This window comes from Calonectris borealis, chromosome 18 (genome assembly GCF_964195595.1).
Source record: "Calonectris borealis chromosome 18, bCalBor7.hap1.2, whole genome shotgun sequence".
In the NCBI taxonomy this organism is placed as follows: Eukaryota; Metazoa; Chordata; class Aves; order Procellariiformes; family Procellariidae; genus Calonectris; species Calonectris borealis.
The window spans coordinates 10,828,069-10,852,830 of NC_134329.1; the positions used below are offsets into that span (position 1 = coordinate 10,828,069).

The 24,762-nt window shown below is 40.5% G+C and overlaps 1 protein-coding gene across 9 annotated transcripts in view; it reads right to left on the reverse strand.

Annotated features, from left to right (window-relative positions):
* Positions 1–24,762, reverse strand: part of CABIN1 (calcineurin binding protein 1) — a 121,216-nt gene that overhangs the window by 24,378 nt on the left and 72,076 nt on the right. For all 9 annotated transcript variants that reach the window (XM_075167908.1, XM_075167910.1, XM_075167912.1 and 6 more), the window contains 4 exons: positions 10,459–10,622; positions 8,336–8,432; positions 6,506–7,147; positions 5,971–6,045 (listed from right to left, as the gene is read on the reverse strand). In XM_075167908.1, coding sequence (XP_075024009.1) covers positions 5,971–6,045; positions 6,506–7,147; positions 8,336–8,432; positions 10,459–10,622 — 978 coding nt within the window. The remainder of the gene's footprint in view (positions 1–5,970; positions 6,046–6,505; positions 7,148–8,335; positions 8,433–10,458; positions 10,623–24,762) is intronic.

Below are 24,762 nucleotides of genomic sequence, written 5' to 3' on the forward strand. Positions count from 1 at the left end.
TGAGATGGGCTACTGTTCTTGTACCCTTTCCAGCTGCAGGACTACTCACTTCGTAACTTTAAATACTAGCATAAATAATTAAATGTCTTTGGAGTCACAACCCCACTCCTGATGGGTCACTACTGGTGGTCATGACACCCTTCTTTGGAAGCTGAACTAAATTTAAGTAGTCTCTGGAACTTTAGTCTCTTATTTTTAAAAACAGTGCAATAGGCTAAAGGGTCAATAGGCAATACTAGAAAATGTGAATATTTAAGAAGATATTTTGTTAAATCCTCAGCATACATTAGTTTAGTCATATGATCAACTCAGCAACTTCAACAAGAGCAGTTAAATATGCAACAAGCAGCAAAACTGAATTCTCTGAAGGGCTGATGATTATGCTGTTGTAACAGATAAGATGGTATTTATTTTCAAAGTGTTTGCTGGGCAATCTTCTGTAATACTGAAAACTGATCAGACAATATTGGTTTTGTCCTCTTAGCTCTGAGGATACGACAAGAAAGAAAAACAACAGCTTTAATATCAGTATTTAAGAACATTGCATCACCACTCTAGATTTTGAACCAAAGTGTGCTGAAGTTGACAAATACATCACTTTTTTGAATTACTATTATTATTATTTTGGAATACTGAAAGAAATCTCCCAGCAACTTACACTGAATACATTTTTATATCAATTACTGGAATATTGTCTGTTTATGCTACTCTGTTCCCACACACCATAAAGGATTTTCCCTTTCATTAAAAACAAAAAAACCCGCACGTGTTCTAGTCTCCCCCCCCGCCATCTCACTTTCACATGAGATAGTGTTATAAGCGCAGATTTTACTTCACCATTATGGTTTAACAGTAAGTACTTACTACAGTAACACTGAACATAGCCTAATACAAACACAGCACAAATTATTCATAAAGTTAAAATCCCCTTGCCCCCCAAATATGGTAATATACATGGATTAATTTATATTGTATTTACTAGCAGCTTTTTCAAACTCACAAAGTCTCTCTTTGGTAGCCTCTTTGAATGACTGTTTCAGGTCTTCAGCTGATTTTGCATTAGACATTAAAAACTCAAAGCCCCCGTTAGTAGGATTTGGTAAAGCAGAATTGTGTTTGCTAACGGAAAACATCAATTACTCCTGAAAGTAAGAGTTAGATCCAATTAAGTCTGAGAAGATGTTTTATTGATAAGATGATGCTCAACTGATTTTGCTTAACTGGTAAGGTTCCTCACCACACTAGAGCTCTAATGCTATAGCATTCTATCCAAGTCTGTACTGAGTACACTTGGGTACATCTTTCTGTTAAAGGTATTACAGTCTAAGCACAAGCATACTGTTAAGCACCCTCTAGAGACGTTAAGCAACACCTGAACTATGAACAGCAGCCACATGTATAAAGGACCTCTTTCTGAAACACAATCTTCTGTCCCTGGCATGAGCAGGGCATGTCACCACCCTATGCAAGATCTCATGACAGAATATCTGCATTAATTTCTTCGTTGATGTGTCATATTTCAATAGAAAACACTTCCATTTCAACAGTTCTCCAGGAGCACAGGAACTTATCATGGCAAGGTTTTAGTACCACCATCTTTTGCTGCCTTCTTCAAAGCTGAGAGCCAACCTTTCTAAGCCACTTTCCCATGTATTTACCTGACTTTGTAGAAGATGATGCTAGAGTCTCATTGGCTCAATACATGTTAACATTGCATAGTCATCAGGACTACAGAGGATTTCTGAAATCAAGTGAAAAGGTGACAGTATTGCCAAGCTATTAAAAGGATTAGATCTCATCACAAAAGTATAGCAACACACTTTGTCAAAGTCCATTTACCGATTGCTGTATTGTTTCCTGCTTATGCCTAAAGAGGCATATAAAAAGATTTCAATGGAGTTGTTAAATATTTAGGTTAAAAACTCTGACTTGTCTGGAAGGAAGTTGAAAACCCATAATTCAAATAACTCCTAACATGAGTAGCAAGTGAAAACTTTCATAAAGAAACCATATACTAACTGGAACTGTAAAATACAACAACCAGCAGAGAAAGACATGTATCAAGGTGGGGTTTGCATGTTTGCATTCACTTTTTTTTTTTTGACTGTCAATTTCTTGGGATAAGTGACTGAAGAACCACAGGCCCTACAGAACCTACTCAAACTATCCAATAACAAAGCACTTCTCTGGGCTGTGGCAGCTCTTATGCGTGACATCATTTGTTTACAGAAGGCAAATACTTGCCAATTTTAAATAAAACAGGATTCAGTCTGTTGAAAACAGACAGATGTGTACAAGAGTGGCTATTCCTGTGTCTCCGCACTAATTCATAGCGTTATACCAGCAGTAGGGCAGCTTCACACAGCTTACAAGATCTTGCTAGGAGCAGATGAAAATGAGACTGCAGTATATGATAATCTCATTAGCTGGGACTGCCTCCTAAAAGGGAACGTTACAAGCTTCGAAGTGCATCTTGTTAAGAGGTATGTTTTATTTCAAGTGATTTAACAGGAAATCTCATCCTTCCAGTGCAGTTAAATACTAGCTCACCTATTGCACTACTTTCCAGATTACTTTTTGTGCAGGTTTTTCACCATTCTAATGTTTTGCCATGTGCCTGAGTAACTGTTGACTTTGCTGGAAGAGCTGGCATAGCAATTGCATACACAGAATCTTCAAGAAAGCCGAGCAAGGAACTTGGCTGATAAATGCCAGTTTGTTAAGTAGTTTTTGAAAAGGTGAATACATCCAAAAAGCAAACAGTAACATTACTTTTTAAAGAAGTTTATTAGCGAATTCTTTTATTTTGAAGTCATAAATCAGTGTAATGACTCCTATTTTTTCCCCAAGATAAACTAAAAAAGTCTTAACATTCTGAACCAAGATTTATTAAAAAAATTAAAATCTGTTAAATACCAGACTATGAGCAAAGAAACACTTCTACTAGAATACCTCTCTTGACACTTCTGTTCATTCCTATAGTTCAATGGAAAAAATGTTACTGACTTCCTGAGGGGCACAAATTGGAGAAAGTTACTTCCATGAAAATCTAATAAAGAAAAACTCCCTTTACTCTTACATCCGCTCCTGTTACTCTTCTAGGAGATGCACTGTACAAATGCACATTTTAACTAGATGCACTGTTAGAGAATTTTTATCTCAGTATTAACAACTGGAAACCTTTACGGATACTCAAGACTCAGACTTTCTACACACCACATGGAAAAACACAGGTTGGCGTGCCTCCTGACAACTAAAACTAACACCATTTCAGGAAGAAATCTAGTTTGAAGATAATCTTGTCTAGAACAAATGCTGTGTAACAGAGTCTGCCCTGAGGGTTTGAATCTCTGCTACCCTCCTGGACCAATGATCTCCAGTAAAACAATATGCATCAAAACGAAATGAGAACAAGTACCCATAGATTCAAGAGAACAGTGCATGAAAACACAAGGTTCAAGCTCCAATGGAAACAAAAAATATCTGGAACCTTTCACAAAAGACACAGAAATATCTGCTTTTCCTGAAGTTGCAGAGTAGACAGCACTAAACCTTGTTACAGGAGTTGACCTATAGCCTCAATTTTCTTCAGCTCCACCAGGCAGAAAAACCTAAAAGGAAAACCTCTTAACTCTATATAATATAGAAGGTTCACCTTGTAAGTTCTTCTACCTATTAACCAGCATCTCTAACACAGTTGCACTTGAGTTCTGAGCAGCATTTGTCATGTACGTTAACACACTAAATGGAGGACCAGGCAATGTGCATTATTTGAGGTTAGGTTGAAAAGATCTAAAGAACAGAGGGAGTGTTCTGGTGTAGATATGAATTTGCTTCAGAAACTAGAATTATCTGAAGGTTTAAGAAATGTATTTATTTTGAAAAACAGGCGAGATAGGTATTCAAATCCACTTCACATTAAGACAATATTTAACTTACTAACATCAGAGATGTACCTCCTCAAAAGCTTATGTTTTTGTAAAGCAGAGATGTCTCTATTTTACAGAAGAAAAGCCTCATCCAAATTTGGAGGATGAATAGAAATTCTGAAAGACTTTTATTGTCCTTCCACTTTTATGAAAATCGGTGCCTAGGCAAAGGGAAAGAATCAAGTGATGGAGAAGCAGGCCATTTTCCCCCTCCCTGCAACCATAATACTTTTTTTCTGGTAACTGGCAAGTTGGAATGCAGTGTGTGGATATCTCTAGACTAGTCAGAGCATGTACTTCTCCTTGTACACTTCTACTGGGTAAGACACATGACAGGAAGATGAAGTTACAGGAGATGATGGGAAGATGAAATAATAGGAGAAGAGATACTTGAGGGGCAGAAGAGAGAAACTGTGGAAAAGCAGAATAAATTTCTGCAGCTCATAAAACAAGCTTGTTCAAGACGTTTCTGAAAGAGCTCTACTTTAAATCAGTACTGAACATGATTCAACATATTGTCCTGGTTTCGGCTGGGATAGAGTTAAATTTCGTCCTAGCGCTGTGTTTTGGATTTAGTATGAGAAGAATCTTGATAACACACTGATGTTTTTAGTTGTTGCTAAGCACCCTGCTAGTCAAGGACTCTTCAGAGGCTGGGAGGGAGCAGAGCCGGGACAGCTGGTCCAGCTGGCCAACGGGGTATTCCATACCATATGACATCATGCTCAGTATATAAATAAGAGGCATGGTCCAGGAAGTAGCAATCGCTACTTGATTATCGGTCGGCAGGTGGTGAGCAGTTGTACTGCGCATCACTCACTTTGTATATTCTATTATGATTTCTTTTTCTGTTCTATTAAACTGTCTTCATCTCACTCCACGAATTTTACTTTTTTTTTTCCTCCTGATTCTCCCCGCCATCCCACTGCCGGGGGCGGGGGGGGGGGGAAGGGGGCAGGGGAGTGAGCGAGCGGCTGTGTGGTGTTTAGCTGGCTGCCGGGTTAAACCACAACAATATCCATATAGTTATCTACCTTCCTTGTGCAGAAAACCTTAGAGATGCTTCCTGTTTTACACACTTAAGCATGACATAGACCAGCAACTTGTCAAACACTCGAAGACAACAGGTTTCTAAGCTGCACTCCGACAGATTTTTTTTCAAATATTTTTAGACATATACTATTTTAATTACTTTTCGAGAGCTAGCATCGATAACACAGACTACGTTTTCACAGAATAAAACAGGCACAAAGCCCTGAGCAGTATTAAAACACAGACTATTAACTAGGAACATAGATTTTTCTTCAAAACGTATTTTATCTTCTGGTAAAAATCTGCTGAGTAACTGCTTGATCGTGTGCTGGTGGCAAAAATTACAGAAAGTACAAAACTAGAAAATACTTTGGGGCTTTCAACTGATGGTTTGCTGGCAAAATGAATGAACACTAAACATGTCATTCATCCAGTTTTCTTCTTGGCTTTGATTTCACATTAAGGACTGACAAATAACCATCCCTTTAAAGCTCTATAATTGTTTGCTGGATAAACCCAGAAACTACAAGCTAAAACCAAACTGAGTAATATAATAGAGTTAAAATTAGATTCTCAACCATGCAAGTTGAGAGAAAAGATATTTAGTACCTCTGGAGCAGAGTGCAATGTTAGCAAGGAAAGAGCTGATGAGGTTGTTAGCCCTTAGGGATCAGAGAGAAGTAATTACCACCCATGAAATGCTGAGGAATATTGTGGACATTAAGAAAACTGTAGTGTGCCATAAAGATTTCAATTTGAAGATTGTTTGGGGTTTCCCCAAAAGCTTTTGGGCACGCAAACTGTCCTTCAAGCCTGACATAAACAGTAGCAATGACCCTAACAAAAGGGATGAGCTCCCTACACTAATGTGGCCCCACTCATCTTAGATGACAACAATACAAGGAAAGTAGGTATTTCTAATTGCTGCAAACACACAGTGACAGACTTGATTGTACAGATGAAGTAATAAAAGAATGTTACAAACAGCCAGGGACTTCACAGAGCTTACCTGTTTCTGTGCTGATGCTCCCATATGCACCTGGCAAAACTTGACTGCCTGTTCAAGTGCTGCTTCTTCATCCACCTGAACATGGAATCACAACTAATGAAGTCACAATTACTTAGCTCATCTATAAATCTAATTAAATTCAGATGAAATGAGGATGTAGAGCATGGGAATAAGGGGGAGAAGCAGCACTTCTATGACAGAACAGTGATCTTAAATTATTCAGGAGTATATATTCACAAGAAGATACACAACTCTCTCAATTCAAACTAACGTTTAGCATGAACAAACACTGCATAATTGGTATTATAACTGATTTCAGAAATTTAGTTCCAAAACATAGAGGGTCCTACTTTCCCCTGCCCCTGCTCTAGTAGTGGTCTTGTTAAGAGAGCGGTTCTTTGAGAGATATTTATCTTCCCAACTTTTGGACAGATATAGGGCCAATTTTATACTGCTTGGTTTGTCAGTTCTTATTATTCTATAGTAATGTCTGAGGTCACATAGAAAAATTACAATTAATGAGAAAATACTTTACCTGTTTAATCAGCATGTACGTTTCAGACATGATCTTCTCAATTTTAGCCAGGTCATAGGCCATAACTTTCTGACCTTGCTGCCATACTCGATAAGCATCGAATAGAAGTGTTTTCCCAGACTCCACATCCTCAAGTAACTTCCTCTTCCTACTTGATCTCTGGACAGGTTCTTCTGTAGGTACTGCTTGAACTATTCCTTTAGCTGCCTGCTGCTGATGTTTTGAGCTGATACTTAGCTCTTCCAAAGAAAGTTCTGGAGTCCGGCTCTCTGGAGCTCTCTCCTTTGAGTTCCTGCCAGACTGAAGACGGTCTGGCTCGCTGCGTTTACATGAAGAATCAATTTTTTCAGGGTCATTGGAATATCCATCAAGATCCATAGGCTCAACTGAACGAGGCCTAGGGAGCTCTTTAATTTCCTTGTCACTCTTGTCCTCTTGTTCCAATATGTCCATAGCATTGGGAAGTTGTCCCTGGGTCACCTCCTTTACTCCATTTTCAGTATTATGTACTACTCCATCCGATAAAACTGGCTTTTTGGGAAGGACATCCTTCCCCTCTTCAGCACTAGCTTTATTAGAGACGTCTGTTGTCATCCTTCCTGAAGCAAGGTTAGAAGACTTGGAACTCTGATCTTCTGAAACCTTAATAAAAGAAGTCATTCTGCTCTGTTATTATTGAAATCAGAAAGCATTTGAGCACAGCTAGGACTACCATGAATATTGACAATGAGTACCTTTACATTACTGCCTCTGCTGAAGAAAATGCATTTATTCCATGTCCATTCTTGTTTGTTCCTGAATATTAACTAATCCAAGCTGCAAGTCTTACAATTAAAGTATTATAACCAGTGAAAATACCACAGAGAAATCAACAGGTTGAACCAAAGCTGCAATGTTTCCCCCCCCGCCCACTACTTCAATTTATACTATGGGATCCAACTAAATGAACACCAAGCACAAAATAGCACAAAATTTTCTTCTAATGTACTGAAATCGAAACTGAACCTGTGTCTTTTGCCAACTGCAGATCATCCTCAAATTTAAGACTCTTCCCTTTGGTTGCTCTTACATAACTTTCTTCTCGTTAGTAGATCAAGAAGTATGCTAAACTCTGCTATACTAATTTAATTTTTATATCTTTAACTTTGGTGATGGTCCAAACCTCAGTACATCATTTCTTCTTTCAAAAATTGCTAATGATACAATTCTTCCATCTGGATTTATGAACAAACTATTTCATACAGAGTTCCAGTGTTTTAAGGATGTTTTCATTTAATTTGTTAAGCCTATACTCCGTTAACTTGGAAACCCCTTAGGAACAAGTTCTTCCTTGAATGTGTTTACCAAATAAACTTCCAATTTCCAGTTATCTTAACCTGGAAACTGATCAGTCTCTAAATTTAAATGTAAATTTACAATTAAATGTAATAGCAAGTGTCAAGGACTAGCAGTTAAAAATGTCTAGGCATGTAATATCTAGTTGACTGGTTTTGTTTTGCAAGAGGAATCTTAGTTCATTTTAAAAGAAAATTTCCAATAAACCCCACCTGAAAATGTAGCTGTTCTTATACTCCATGTAACTACCATCATTTGAAATTTAAGGGACAGTCGAGCCAAACTTACTGCAATCCATTCTCAACAACTGTATTTGTTACTGGATTTCAAAAATGAAAAACAACAATGCTGTGTAGTTGCATATAAACAAAAGGTATTAGAAATCAGTGATAATAATGTAGCCCCTCAGCCTCAGGAGATTTAAGAAATGAGTACACTGAACCTAGAAAAATCTAATTACTCAACCAACGACCATTAAACGTACTACTGCCTTACCTGTGTCAGATCGTTGAGAGTGTCCTCCAACACTTTCACTGTAAGCACAAAGGCTTGTTGGGCCAGAACTTGACGATCTGCATCACGCAAGTACTTCCTGTGCCACAGTAAGATAACAGAAATTAAGCTAACTGCCACAAGCTTGTAGGACTTCAAAAGCAAGAATCAGGACATTTAAAAAAAAAAACCAAAACCAAAAAAACCCCCAACACAACAATTTTAAAACAAGTTAGAAGAAAGCGAACAAAACATATATAGTTGAATATTGAAATATAACACTTTAGTTATGGTTTCCCCCTACCTCTCCCCTCCCCGCAATCATCAAAGATGACATGCATGAAGCAAAAGATAGTGCTATCTACAAAGAGAGGGAAGGGGAGAAGTGAGGGGGGGGGGGGAAAAACCAAACCAAACAAACCAAACCCAGAGCAAAACAGACAATCAGAATTAGTTTTCTTATATCAAGCCTTCTGTGCCCCTCAAATACCAGCTTTTTATTCAAACCTTTTCTCGAAAAAGAGTATTAGTCACACAAAACTATCTTGTACTGTCAAGTGATTTTCATGTTCTGGATAAACCGTGCATGTGAGATTCAGGACATCAGCAAATCCTTTCTCGTTGGTCGTATCAGTTGCTTTTGAATCTAGCTTTTTTAGAGCTAAGACACTGGTGTGCTAATACCTTTTTTCCTATTTAGTAATATTAAAAAAAAATTGTATGTGTAAAATTTATTCACTCTATAGTTTCATTTAGTTTACTAGAGCATTGTAACTTCAGTGTATTCTGACACAATGCTTTAGTCCACTTTCAAGGAAAACATTTCCAGCCATCAATCCCACCTAATTGAGTTTAACGGAAAACTGAATTTCTATTGCAGAATTGGCTGGTTTTAATGAGAGGGCTAAAAATCAAGTAAATAATTTTGAAGGCTACTATTTCAGCCAAAAAGCCAACATCTTTAATAAACATATTTTCTCTCTACAGTATTACACTAAATTGGTAATTTTATGGTTTGCTTTTCAGACAAAAGATACACAAACCTGACTCCTCATTAGTTCAGTAATAACTAAAGTTCAGCTGAAACGCCCGTATTTTTAAAAATAGGGTTGTTACAGGCATATACCAGACACACCCAGAATATTTGCATTTATACATTCCTGTAACGATTCCAGTTCATCATGGCTGGCACTGGCTGATCCAACACGTCAAATTACTTGTTTGTTAAATTCAGTCTAGACTTATAAATAACATAATATTTTTAGTACAACTGTGGGCTTGCTTAGGACAGAATTTAAACCTTCTATGGTCCAGTACTCCTGATATGCTAAAAGTCAAAGTATTTTTGGCTTCAAATTTGCTGAACATGTGGTGACATATTCCCAGACATACTATGATCTACGCAAATCCACATGCACTCACACTCAAAAACACACGAAGAAACCTTCAATGCCTCCAACTTATCGCCATCAATCATTCCATTCAATTTCTCAAGCATTTGCCAGAGACTAATTTCAACATTTCCCACTCGGCAAGCTACTAAAATTTTACCTCAATTGCTTCAACATTTTCCTTAGATGTTTATTTTTGTCTTGCTATTGATATGAATCTGTATATAGCTCATGTTAAATGGCTTCTTGTTTCTTAAATAAGGTTAATGCAATTAAAATTAGATCACCCCTGAACAGGATAAGCTTTTTAAATAGCATCAGCTGCCAACAGGCACATAACCATTGTTCAGTCAAGGATTACAGGAAGGCAGGATGCCTGGGCTGTGACCTCCCTCACTGGACATAGCTCTTACGCAAGAGGCCAGCGAAGGGGTGCAGAAGTCACGAAGCTCTGTTCCATCAGTGAATCTCTCCACGTGACAGAAAACCTCTGCAAGTCTGTTAAGGCAGCTGTATGGCTGCTTTAAGTTTCAAGAGAAATGCAGAGAAATTCTAGATGCTATTATGGAATCGTAATCCTGAGAAAAATTAACCATCATTCCACTACATTCCCAAGGAAATCTGTCTAAAGACTTTTTTCCTAAATGAAGGACACCTTTAAATAAAATAGTTACACAGTGAACAAAATACATTCAAAGCTTTACAAAGTAATGGATTAAAATAAATATATCATACTTTCCCTGATCAGGGGTCCTCTGTAGCATAGATGAGACTTTCAGCAAGGTGTTGTAATCCTTTAGTTGCGACAGCACATTTAGCAGTAAGACAATAGAGCGGTTCATATGAGACGCAAAACTGCCCGGGCGGTCGATCTCATCCACGGGGATGCGCCAGATTCCCTGAAGAGAAAGGAAAAGAGGAAACCTCTAAAGAGGATTCAACTGAAAAGGACAGAAATCTTAAAATATGGGTCGGATTCCGCAGAATACTGAATTTCACTGAGGGTCAGGGGAATAATGGACAGACAAATGCTGCGGTCCCTCAGACAGGGAGATCTGGATTTAAAGTCAACTGATTCCTGTCAGTAGCGAAAGAGGGAGGCTTGCAGAAGCCACAGCACACCTTCTGAATATGCTTCTGAGCTATCCCCAGAAAAAAGCAAGGAAAGGCTAAATTATATTGTGCATTTTTCTTAAATGTCTGTGAACACGCCTTCCTAAGCCAAAGTTCAACTACCATAAAAACCAAGGAGTAACTTAAAGTAAGTTTTCCTGGCCTGAAAGCTGCTACTCTTGTGCAGCCACAGCAAGTTTCTATCTTCAAATAATCTGTTACTAAATGTCTTAGGAACTTGGTTACTGCCTTGGTATCATCAGTGTTCACCATGGCACTAACCAGTCTGATAGGAAGAATCAGATTCCTCAGCAATATCCATTTTCCAGTGGCAGATTCAAATACTTGTGCATCCATCCTGAGCCTTCTAATTAAATTTCTGGGACAAGGGAATCTTTGGGGAGCAAGGCTGGAGACTGATAGAAATATAATTTAATTATGGTTAGTCAGCTCAGATTTTGCCATGTGTAGTAAGTCTAAGGAGATTTTTTTCAGGTGTTTAACATGGATGCTGTCAACACACTAGTCAACCACATTTGAAAAAAAATGCAATGCAAATAATACTATGCTTGCATGTTAGTATGTAACATATTCTGACCATTCACAAAACCTGCCGTTACATCAGTGCAAACCCTTCCCTCATGATTTATTCAGTTCTGAAACTTTTCCTGTAGCAGCTCTTTAAGATGAAAATCCTCTGGTCATGTATACCATTTTGTGACAATGCAGGAAAGAATAGTCTCATTGGTAGGACTACCTGACTGAAAATAAATTTTGCTTTCCAAACCTGTTCAGAGAGCAGGATATAGAAATATTTACTCTTTTATCCTTGTTTAAAGGTCTTGCTTTGATATTTTTAGCTTTACTTTCAGTGTGAGCAAAATTCTTCAGAACTTAAAAGCAAGGTGGAAGCAAAGAACATGATTACTGCAATCATAAATGACATTTGACCACAAGAGCAGCAGATACATAACCAGCCTGTCTACAACGGACCCTCCCCCTGCATGAGAATGTACAGTTCTACTCCATAGGATGTATAGGAACTTGGAAAAAACAACACACAAATATCAGTGTTTTTATATAGGAAACAATGACTTCAACTAGATATAATGCAGAGGCTATTCTGCCAAATTTTCTTACTCTTGCTTTTCCTCAGGCTCTCTACTCTTACTCCCTAGTAATCACAGAGAAAGCCGTTTTTCCTCTTTGCTCCCTGAAGCTTTCTTTCAAACTTTTTTTTGTAGCCTCCCTCTTCCAGAAAGTACCTAAAACCGTACCATGACTGACCTCTGAGGCACAACTGTCGCTTCCTCCTATTTCCAACTACCAACGTCCACAAGTACCTTCTGCGGCTTGGTGGCAAAGATCTTATCTGCTCATGCAGCTCCGTAGCTGTCAAGCACGTACAGCTCTTGTAGGTAACAATTCAGTAAAACAGCACGTATTTTATATAAACAGAGCAGCTTTTTCTTCCCCCAAACTATACAATGACTTTCCTTTCAGGCTACAGATGAAACACACACATTCAGGAGTTGGTATTTTTTGCTTCTCTGCACATATGTAAACTGGGTTTCTGCCAAATCCTAAAACAACTGAATGCCTCATAATAGCACCACATTGCAACAACCTACTTAGCCAATTTAACTATACAAAACAATTTATGGCCAACTTAGATGCATACTGTAGGAATGGAAGACAGCCAATGTGTAGGTCCCTGGTCTTTTTTGGCATTATCTCATCCTTCATTTGAATTAGGCAGATCACTTGGAGGAAGCTTTCAGATACCGTATCTGGAATCGGTTGAAAATAATTTTGCAGCTCCTTCTCACATGTCCCGTGTATACATTTTAATGCTACCCCGGAAATTACCATAATGCAGTAAAACCATTTGCAATGACAGAATATGCTAATTGCAGCTAGAAAGCCATGAAAGCGACAAAGTCCATCTGATAGAAACAAAGTTGTGTATTTTGGGGAATGCTGCTCTTCCGGCTTTCTACAACGGGGCACATTGGAAGAGCTTAAATTAAAACTCGCATTAGAGGTGTTTAAGTTTACTTTATCGTTGCAGTTACATAAGGTCTGATTTTAAAAGGCAAATCACTAACTTTTCATGTGTTGACTTGCAGTTTTAGAAATGCAAAACAGCAATAAATAAGATTACTGTCCTATGTTACATACCGGCCTGTTTCACATGCAGCCTCAAGCCAAAAGCCATCAGGAGTCAGAACAATCTTCATTCCACCCACTTTGATTTTATTAAGCAATACGCAAAACACTGATGTTAAAGAGAGTTTATCAGAATGTATTTCATGAGTGATGTTGAACTCTTTTTTAAGATTGCAATCTGAGCAAGAGACTAAAGAATCAAACAGTCTCATTCAAACCTCTCCCAAAGTGAAGTTTAACTAAGCCCATCAGGCATGAATTTTTCCTTCCTAAGTATCAATAACATTTAGGAAGAATGTTTCTGAATTCAGATCATATACTGCAACTTTTTAAAAAAAATAGCCTAGCATTCAGCTTTTTAAACAAAACTTGAGGAAGATACAAATGCAAAGCTTGTAATGAAATAGCTGGGGAAGAGACTGGAAAATGTTATGCAGTTTGACTAAAATTAAAGTTTTAATATCACCATTTGAAAATTCAGATTTGTTAGCAAAGCACCTCCCTTGAAAGTACACATACAGAGGAGTGCAGATCCTCGGGATAAACATCTGCAGTTCTTTGAAACGTTTTGTTACTGATCATCACCACCCAGGCCACTTGACAAAACGTCTCCAACTCTGGCCACCAAAAGGATTTTATGTCCAACACAGCGCTCCTGCTTGCTGGCCACCGTTCCTGCAGCTGAAAGGTTCTCCTCCCTTCTGCAACAGCCAGCAAAGCTGTTTACATGAAACCAGAGGAAGGAGTGAGACGCTTCCAACAACTCCAAAATGCCTCTCAAGATCCAAAACATCAAGCTGCTCTCCATGCCTGCCTGGCTAAACAAACACTTCCATAAGAGCTGGGGGCGGGGGAATCGAGCCTGATATGCACTGCTAGAAAAAAAAATCTGGGAGTATGAGAAAATTCTGTGGATAACTTAATACTGAATTCTACATTAAATATGAAACTGAATAATGAAGTCAGTATACCACATTCCCGGCGACACTCTAATTTTTTTTCAGCTTGAAACTTGCTGCACAACCTCCCCTTGCAGAAGAGGACAGTGAGGAGAAGAGGATGGTGCTGCACAGGGTTTTGTGACCACGAGCTACAGCAATAGTGGTTACTTTCTAGTTCAGTCACTGAAAATAGAAAGGAAGGAAGTGCTTATTATTCCTCCACGCTGCTTACTCCAGAACTTTACGGGAGGGGATTCCCTGGGGTTTAGGAATGCCTCTCTGAGGAGGAAAGGCTGACAGTTCTCAACAAAACCCAAACTTCTCTGGGGATGGCTGCTGCTGACACTGCAGAGCTTCAGAGTAAGCCATTTTCTAAGCAGAGATCAAATTTTACTCTCTCAACGCTCCATTTCTCTTCTCAACGAAATGAAGAAATGCTAGTCATACTTCACACGATCCGACTCACATATAACAAGCAAACACATAAAACAACTACTGCTACAAATAAAGACCTCCAATTACTTATGACTCAATTCCTCTTTTTTTCCTTTTTTTTTCCAAGGCTCCCAGAAGTGCAAGTTGCACCACATACAACAAACTCAATTCCACTGCTGCCTTCAAGTGACCAAAGCAAAACCAAACACTTCTTCGACGAATATTTGTCAATCTCAGTAATGTCCTATTAAGAAGAGCCTTTACTAAAACCAAATCTAATTTAAGTATTATTTAGAGATTGTTATAAAATATGAAAAAACTAACAAACCAACTATTAAAGTGGTGCAGGGAAGCCACCAAGTAATAATGCACAATATTTTAAAATCAGAAGTTGAACCAAGCACAATTGCATAGTCCCCGGAAAGCTCACATTTTCCTAAACATTTTTTTTTTTTTAACTCTGTGGTTTAATACAGGGTTAAGCACAACATACTGAAGTACTACTAGCTTTACTCATGTCCTCTCTTCGCAGTTATCTAGGTCAACATAAGATCTTGCACTGGGAGCCTGAAAAGGAAAGGAATATGGTTCAAGCCGAATGGTTTCAACACACTGGAGTTGAAACCTCGCTCTTTTCAGCTAAAAAAGTACAGCACAGAGCCTTCAATATCCCTATTCCTCTCTGTAAGCATTGCTCTATTTTGTGTTCAACTCGGCAAGCCTGCGTTTGCTTGACTCGTGACTTCCTGCTACTTCTGAGTGTAACCATTAAAACCGCTGCTCCCTCCCCCATTTAGCAAATTACTAAAACACCGTTTCTCATCCAATCTTACCATGCTCCCATATCTCTTATCATTTTATTCTGACACCTGATTTCGGCTTTTCTTCTTTTCTACAGGCAATTCTATTATTTTTCTTCCTCAATTCCTCATGTCATCCACACTGCTATTCAGTATGTAGTGGAACAATTCTACCTCTGTGAACAGGAATGTGAGTGGGTACAAAAGTATTAAGAAATGAAAGCAGCTATATTCAGAATATTAAAATTATTAGCTGCAGGGACTTGTGTCATCAAGGGAAAAAAAGCAGCCCCTGCTTTCTGTGAGTAACTTAGCCAATTTCAGAAGCATCTTACAAACTTTTTCAGAGTATTTAAGCAGGTACTCCTTTTGTCTGCTGTTAGTCTTGTTCACGTTCTACAGCAACAGAATATAAAAAATAGTATGATAATAAATAAATTACATTTTATCAACCTGGAAAAGGAAACAGAAATAAGGCAAAAATGCAGCAACTTCCTTTTAATAAGTCAGAACCAAGCAGGATTACAATTCCTGGTCTAAAAGGTAAATATTGTCTATGTACACACACACTTGGAAGTGAATAAACAGCATATATGCTTTCTGGAAGAACTGTGGAATTCTGCAGCATTATTTTAGCAAGAGAGCAGCACGAAAAACATTGACAAATGAAAATGCTCACATGCTCCAATTATTGTAAGCTCATAAAGAAACATAGGACAATTTTCACCTCTTATTTCTCTCTTCAAAATACAATGTATTTTCAGAGTCTTAAATTTCAGATTTTTTAATTTCTAAAACAATCATTTTACAATTCACTTGACATTAAATTGGTTTTAACCCTATGAAAAGAACACCCAAGCCATACCCACTTGGAAAGACCATTATGTGTGAGCATGAGTCAGGGACATAAACACACGAGACAGGGAAAGGGAGTCATTTCCTCACTGCATAAGCAATTATATAAAATCAGAAGTGCCTTGTTAAGATGATGAGTTACAAGTTCAGGTGGAATTAGTGAAACAGAAACTGAGGTCTACAGATAGCCTTTGCAAAATACTGCGTTTGGCTGTTTGCCAGGCAGAATCTAGAGGTTTTTGTTCACTCCGTCAGGAGGCTTGAGGAGTTTTTACTCAGATGGTTCCCATGTAGCACGTGATTTCACAATGATGTCAACAGAAAGTCACATCATCTCTTTTTAAAGGGAAATGGCTAACTAGACTATAAAAAAAGGAAATAAAGAATCTGTTCTACTCCATGGCTACAATGGAAAGAAAGACAGAGAAGAAAGCAAGGAGCGACAGGCTGTTCTCTTAAAACCTGTTTTGAAGGTGCAATCCTGTTCAAGCAATGACAGAGCTGCGTTCCCTCGGGAGCTCTGCAACGGTGTGCCTCAGGCAGATATCACTCACTTGAAAATCCAGGAAACACAGGAGGTATGTGCATAATGCATCATCCTCTGGATGAAGACAACTGCTCCCCGCACTACTTTTCCACATTAACACCAACAGTGCCGGTGGAGTATCCTACCCCAGAGTACTCTAAGAAACAATCCTTAGATACCTTCTTGTCTAGCCCCTCATTTCTCTACTCTGCAAATCTGGGGTGCTAAAGCAAAGGTGGATTTGAAGATATAGCTGGGAAACACTGATTTTTTTTTTTTTGCTGTTGCCAGCATGAAAAAAGGTGCCCTCTTGGATAGCTGGACAACTCCTCAAGCTGGAAGGTCAGTTACTGATAAAAAGACTTTTGGACAAATTAAATACATTTATTGTCTTTCCTCCAGAAGTTGCTCCCTTTTATGAGCTGTATTTTAGCAAAGAGAGAAAATGGGATTGGTTAGGAAAGGAATTAAATTATCAGCAGTTAAGTTTCATTCACTGCATCTTGCAGCCAATCCAGGGTTTAAAAAGAGGAGAAAGAGGTTTGCCAAAGGAATGCAAAAAAGTCATCATCCAGAGGTTTAGTCAGGCACTTCTATCTACTCAAAAGAAAACACTGAGAAAGGTGTCTGCTCATCCATGTTGGAATTTCTGATTACGCCTTTGTTACTTCAGTATCGTTTTTTGGGGTACGCTTTGGTTTATGTCCTGTCCCTGTCTGAAAGAGCCTGGAATTCTTTCTTAGGGAGGATATAAACCACAGAAATCCAAAGAATACAGAATGCTTCTAGATCCTCTAATAAGCAAATAACTTGATGCAGAAACCTAATGAAAGAATATGAAACCCTCGACAGGAAAACCCTTTAACAGGATTTTGCATTTCCTTAGGCATTCTCAGGGGCCAGATGCAGGAAGATTTCTTTACCACGAAAATAAATGGTTAGCAGGGCACATCTAGAGAGTGACAGGGGTTCTGGTTTTGCCTAACAGACAACCTTTCGTTGTTTTAAGAGGATTTTTCTGCTTAGATCTTTTCTGCGTATCTTCTACAACCAGACTTCCTGGCATCAGATGCAAATGGTACTCAAAGCTAATGAAACAAGCTTGGTACAGTCCATCCATCTGCCTGGAAGAGGGCAGGCTACTGCATTACCCCCCTGCAGACATTAGCAAACTCTCATTTTTCGACAACATGTGGCATTCATTTAATCTAACTCCACATGCCTATGATATAGACACATTTAATGATATCACCTAGAAATCTTTTACAGAGAGAAAAAGGCATTTAGGGGATGTAGCTCACCTGAGCCATTACAGGCTCCACCTTAGGATGAGATGAGCTATACGCTAGAAATGACTATCTCCTCTGAACACGAAGGATGAGTAAGTCATATAGATGACAAATGTGAGGGGAGATAAACGCCAACTGGCAAGTCTGCAGGCGGTTCTGGTCTCTATCAGTGGCATGCCAAGGCTGAGCCCCACTACTCGTTCTTATTCTTGAAGGAGGGGCTGCAGAATCAGAAAGAGAATCTGGACTAACACAAAGCTGGGAGAAGCCGTCAGTTCCCAGAGAAGGGTAAGTTTCAGAAGGGTGAGATTTTTTACCTAGACCCCTACACTTCTGTCCCTAGAGCGACTGTCCCCATCTTCCCAGAGATTACAAAGTAAACAGCTAGTAGCGTACATGCACTTTAACCGGTATTAGATTTTATTTGGCAGAGGGAGGGTTACCTCAGCCTAATTTTAAGAAAATTGAAAATTGCTTCAGAACACAGAACTATAAGCTATTACCTTTGCCCACATCTTGTAACACCCAAAAATAGTGAACCTAGCACAGTGTATAACAGCATAACAAAGCCTAGGCATGAAGAAGAGAGATTAGAAATACCTAGCAATCTAATGCAGGGACAGAAGAGTTAAAGTCTGGAGATAAGTCTCAAATGTCTCGCTCTCCAAAAGGTAGCCTTTCTACTCCTCCGGGAATAACAGGGCAATGCTTAAATGGAGAAGTAAGTTTAAACATAAGACAGATGTTCAAAAGGATGCGCAGAATGATACAATCTGTGGAATGTCCAAATGGGCCAAGGACAAGGCAGCTGCTACAAGCAAAAGAAAACAGATTTTTCACAAGAACATCACCTAATTCTCAAGTTGGGTGGATGAGTGCAGCAAAGGTAAAATGCTAAATCTTACCTACCTTCGTTACGGGTACCTAAAGCTGTCTATCTCCAAACAGCTTACACTGATTCACCTCCATCATCTAGTGCAGTTATACATGATACTAGAAAGAAAAGGAGGACAAGAACTTCGTAACATTAAGAGGCATGCTAATTATTGAGATTCGGCATATTGTTAATGTAGAATTATGAGTCGTTCGGAGATTCTCCATGCTAAAACACTGCAGTAAGGGTCTCCTTCTGGTAGAGGATGCCGCCTTTTACTATTTCAGTAGGGTTGAAGGATTTCACAGGATTTGAAGAAACACATTTTCACCTACTTAAATATTCAAGTTCTAGATTTAACTTACTGATTACCCAATACATAAAATGTAAGTGATTATCCTTTTAACAGCAACACAATCTCCACACATAGGACTCAACTGATTTTGAGTATTTTAAAGTAGGCTGTCAGAGTGCTAAAAAGTTTTTACCAAAATATTCAAATTCTTATGCCAACAAAAACTGCTCTTCAATCCTACATCCCTTACTTTTAAGCTAACAAAATGCTTAACTGCCCACTCCCGCTGCACATTTGACATCCAGCATCCCTGCCCTGACAGCACGGAGTGTCTTCCAGCTTTTAGACTCTCTTCTGCATAATGACACACACACTAAAATATCAAAACGAGAAACTATAAAATCCCAGAGTTTGCCAAATATTTCAGCATATTCTTACAATGCTTAGAAAAAGTAACATCATCCATCTGTACGTTTTACAAATGTATCACCAAGTTTGACTCAAAATCTCAGAAAATACCAAAAACTAGAGGGTCTCAGGTTAGATCAGTAGTGCGGAGGAAAACGCTATCATTTCAGAAAACAACACTGATCAAGCACTCAAAGTTTTTTCTTGTCAGCAGCAAATCACTATAATACATGGCATTAGGAGATCCTGCTGAAACAGATCTTTGAGCCTGAAGGAACATAAATCAAAAGGTCCAGAGAACACTTGCTACTAGTTTCCATCACAGTTTTTGGAAAGGGAAAACCCTCTAAAGCAATACCACATGGCAGCTGATAAAATACAATCAAGTGATAATCTTTAGGATGACTGGAGAAGAGCCTTCAGCTTAATTTCATCTTGATATAAAATTTCACCTTGATATAAAATTACCTAGAAACGTTCTCCTTGCGTTCTCTCCTTTTGGCTAAGATGCATCCTTCAGACACATGAGTTTCTCTTATCTCAGAGCATTATGAGTGATCATGCAGCCACTTCATCTAACTTTGGGGGACCATGTAAGGACTTTTCAAGAGAGTACATTCTTCCTCAGCGACCTGTTGGGCATAGTTTCTCTCGACTGACGTGGTAAGTATGAAAAAGTAAGTAGGTTTGAGGTGATGGAACACAAAACCAAACAGATTTCTGTACTGTACATACTGCTACTTGGTCAGGAAAGAGCCATGTCGTCATTAGGAGGTGACATATCAATATGTAAGTGTAATGACTACCTCTGGTTGGGTACTAGCAATGTTTCATCAAATTTTCGTTAGAGTTAGGACCTCAGACTCATGTTTAGTAGCTTAAGAGCCACATCCTTCAAAATATCCATAGGTAGGTTTTTTTGCAGCTTATTTATGAACAAATCGAGAGTATGGAAAAAGCTAGTAAATGTCACTGAATAGGCTGTGAAGTTATTTACAGAAATTAAGAGAGATACATATCAGAATGTAATGAAGAACTGTCAATATTTTAATAGCATGAATACAAACAAGTACTACCAACCAGGAGAAAATATAAAATGCCATACATACCAGTAATGGTACTAAAAAAATTACACTCAAGGGTTCACTATTAGCCACCAAATTCTAAAAGCCTTTTAAAAAGTAACAAGAATGGCTGATATTTCAGTATGTGCACACAATCTGGAAGCACAGAGAAATACCTGCATCTTTCATCAATGTTGAGAAGAACAAAAGCAACGGAGAGCTGAACTGAACAAAAATTTAAACTCCTCTAGTGTTCTGACAGAGGTAAAATGACAGCAGTAGCTAGTGGAAGCGTCTTTTAATCTCAAATCAGAATCCTGTAAGATCTGACTAGGGTTCCCTATTCCTTTTTTTTAATGCCAGTTTTAAAAAGATGTGTGTTTGAAAATACATGACTTCGTTCCTATTTGAAGGTCACGGTTCTGTCTGAGGTTTCATACTGGCTCAGGAATGACAGAAGTACCCATCCCGGATTTCAAACTGTTTGTCAGCTGAAGTTGAGGGCAGGAAGCAGCTTATTTAGAATAAGAAACAAATATCCCATATTAGCAGTTATGAACCAGAAAAAGACATATGCAGTGGTAAAAAGGAGTCAAGCCTTGGAGAAGACATACTCCTCTCAAACAACTAAACCTCTACATGAGTTTGCACATTTCATCCTCACCAATTAAGATCTTCAAATTAAGTTATTAGGAGCTGACAGATAACTCATTTCATTACCTCTTCTCCCCCCACTACAGCAGCGTCCATAGAACACTTCCCTTCTCTGTCCAGCAAGTGGAGGCCCTGAACGAGTCCTGACTGCTATAAAAGGCAAAAAAATCTCTTACTGTTATACACCCCATAGCTAACCTCCGAGTATCTTTTCTCCTCTGATACAGGAATTCATGAAACAAAAAAGAATTTCATTAACTCTGTTATTCAAGTATTTTACCTTTTTCTTTTTGGGGGGGTGGGGAGGGATGTGTGTTAACACCTAATGCTGCCTTGCTTTCAGAGACTCCCAGGGCTTCCTCAGCAATACAGGGTTTAAAAACAAACATACAAAAGTAGTATTTTATCCAATTATGAAAGTTAGTGGAAACGTCTAATTCAAGTAAACAATTTAGGCAGCAGCCGGCCTAGCACCCCAACTAAAGTTGACTGATCTTTGATAACACCAAAGGAACAAGACATTGCAGAGAAGCTATAATTCATTTACCCTATTTACAGCAACGTAAATCCCAGTATACACAGGGGATCTTCAATATTCAACCAGCAGCAATACTACAACAGCTTAATCTAGCACAAGGCACAGCAGTGACTCAGTTAGCTAGGCAGAAGACAGGGTACAGTCTGCTGGTGTTTGATTTCAGGGATATTGCAAGACAGGAATTATTTGTTTGAGATCCACCAGAGTAATTACTGAGACGGAGGAGGAGTTAGGAAGGCCTGAACATTTAGAGTGTTTCAGACTCCAATAAAGGTGCTAAAAACACACATAACTCCTATTATTGAAAACAACCAGAACAATATCTGGGTATTCAAGATGTCAACCTGAATATGCTCCAATAAAAAAGACACATGCTGCAGCTTTCTGGGTAATAAAAACCTCCACAGCATATACTTTAAGTCCTAGATCTCCTAGATCTGCTTCATGCAAAATACCCACAGCACACACAAAAATCTGCCGTTACACAAATAAACACATGCTGCAGTAAATTAAAAAAATAGAAACATGAAGCTGCCACAGCCAATGCCGCAAACAGCATGTGGCACTTGCTTTATCCACAACGCCAGAATTTACTGCAATTAAGACATACGTTCTAAAATTATAAGCATGTGACCAGACAAAGCTGACTGGTCTTAACAAACTGCTAATTAAATTGGAATCCTCTTATCCTCTCTCTCTCTTTAGCTGAATGAAGCAGCGACTGCTACAGCATAGTAGCTCATGCAAAATAGATACTGAACAACAGGCTTTTCTGTTAGGTCACCGTTAAGAAGGGGAATCTCCAGCGTGAGCCTGGCTGTTGTAGGCAGAATAGCAGAGTGCACACCAGAGATCACAGCTGGGTTGCTCTGTGCCAGACATGATTTTTACAGACCTACCATCTCTTTTCTCTTCCAGACATGAAAGGTTCCCCTCGCAAGCTTTAGGGCTGAATTGAAAATGAGGGTGCTAAATAATTCATCCCACTAAGGGGGTGGAGGAAGGAGACCGAGAAACAATGCAGACAGAAGAAAACAAAAATCCCTCACCCTTTCGTCCCCCCTTCCAAACTTCTCTCGACTCGTCCGCTTCCCATTGCTCTCAGGATTTTCCTCTGTGCAGCAAAGCAGATCTGTTACAGCCTCTAACCGAAGGCGAACCGAACTAATGAAGTATTTCCCAACCACGACGGCAAATGTCACCAGAGCACATCTCCTGCCTGCCTGCGCTGCCGGCTGCCTGCTCGGCGCTGTGGGTGAGCCCTGCGGGCGCTCGGAGCCCGCCCAGCCCCCAGGCAGCCCAGCCCAGCCCCGGGGAAGGGATTCCCCGCTGCGGCCGGGGGTAACGACCAGCTGCTCAGGGAAGGGTTTTAACACCCGCGGGCAAGTCGAACGGGAAGGGGCAAAGGCACGCCACACCAAGAAACGCCCTACAACGTGGGGAAGCCGGCAGCTATTTGTGCTTCTGGTGGCAGACAGAAAGCAAACTTACTACAACACCGCGTCTGTCCCCGCCGGAGCGCCAGGGAGGACCCCGCGCCGTCCCCCCCCCTCCAGCGCCCGGCTCCCCCCGGGGCATCACCCCACAGCCCAGCGCCCGGGCTGCAGCCAGCAGCACCGGCACGTTTTCTCCACCGAGCAAGAGGCGCGTTCCCCTGCCTCCCGCCCGCCGGCCGGCCCGGGCCTCCCCGCGGAGCGGTTGTGTTGGGGGGGAAGTTTCCCTCGAGCCTCCCCCGCCCACCCCGCGCGGGGCGGCCCCTTCCCACGGCCGCGGGGCCGCCCCCCGCACTCACCATTACCGAGGCGGCGGGCTCGCTCCGCCGGAGTTCCCCGGCGGCCCGCGGAGCCGGAGCGCGCCCGCCCCCGCCCGGGCCCCCGCGCCGCCCCCGCGCCCCCACCTGACCGCGCGGCCGAGCCCCGCCGCGCTGCCGGCTGCGCCCCCGCCCCGGCTCGGCTCACACTTCCTCTCGCACCGGAGTTCGCCCGACCTCTGGAAACCGCATACCTTAGATTTCCTGCCGCCGCGGCTATTATTTATTTTATTTTTTTTTCCTCTTTCTTTGCAACTGGGTGCCGGGGGCGGCGTGCAGGGCTGGAGCTGTTTGCTCGCTCTCCTGCCGGAGGACGGTCTTGTTTGACATAGGATGTTGGTCCCAATTATTGCCGAGCCTGGCTCGGAGCCATCCCACTTAGGGCAAGTGAGTAAACAGCTGCTCCTGTCGGTTTGCAAGCATTAATAAAAAACAGTTATCTGCTCCCACCTGTCTGCCAAACCTTCCCAAAATATTCTCTGACCCAGTTTAACCCCACTGGTGCCGCTTCATCGCCCTTCACTCGCTGTCACCGAAGGCCCATTCGTGACCTATTTTTCTCAAGCGTGGCTGGTTCCCTCCTCTCCCCGCAGTGCTGAGCCGGCGGAGCCGGCCTGGATGCTCGGAGCAGAAGAGAGAGGCAGAGGCCTCCTGCCACCGGCCGCCTCCTCCTCGCAGGCGGCTTCCCCGCCAGCAGCTGCAGCCATGGCTGCTCGGTGGCTGCCGGGCCGCCGACGCACACAGCAACGTGCTACACTACAGCTCCTTCGTGCCAGGGAAACACCTTTCACCAAACGGCAGGACAATCCTCTTACCCTGTTTCCTTGTATTTATACTGTCATATTGTCCCCGCCCCCAATCCTAGGGTTTTTTAACTGATCTCCAGCTTCTGCAATACCAGGGGGTGCTGGTGGCACACTTCTTTCACCACCTCTTTCATTACACCCTTCTTCCTTTCTCAAACTTTTAAGGGGAAAACAAAGGTCTATCTTTGCCCTTTCCTCCCGTACTTCTCGCGCCATACTTTTGATGATTTCAGTCCATCCTGTATTAAGAGACCCAAAACGTTTGCTAGTCCACTGCCAACATCAGTCCATATAATCCTGCCTCACAAGCTGTCTGATATGCCTTTCTCAATCTGAGCTTAGCACAGCTAAATTTATCTTCTTTTCCCAGCCACTCATCCGGGCTCTGCTCCTGATTACCTTCAGCACAAAAGTTTAAACATCTTATCTTTACTTGTTCCTTCTCCCACTTCTGCAAGCAGC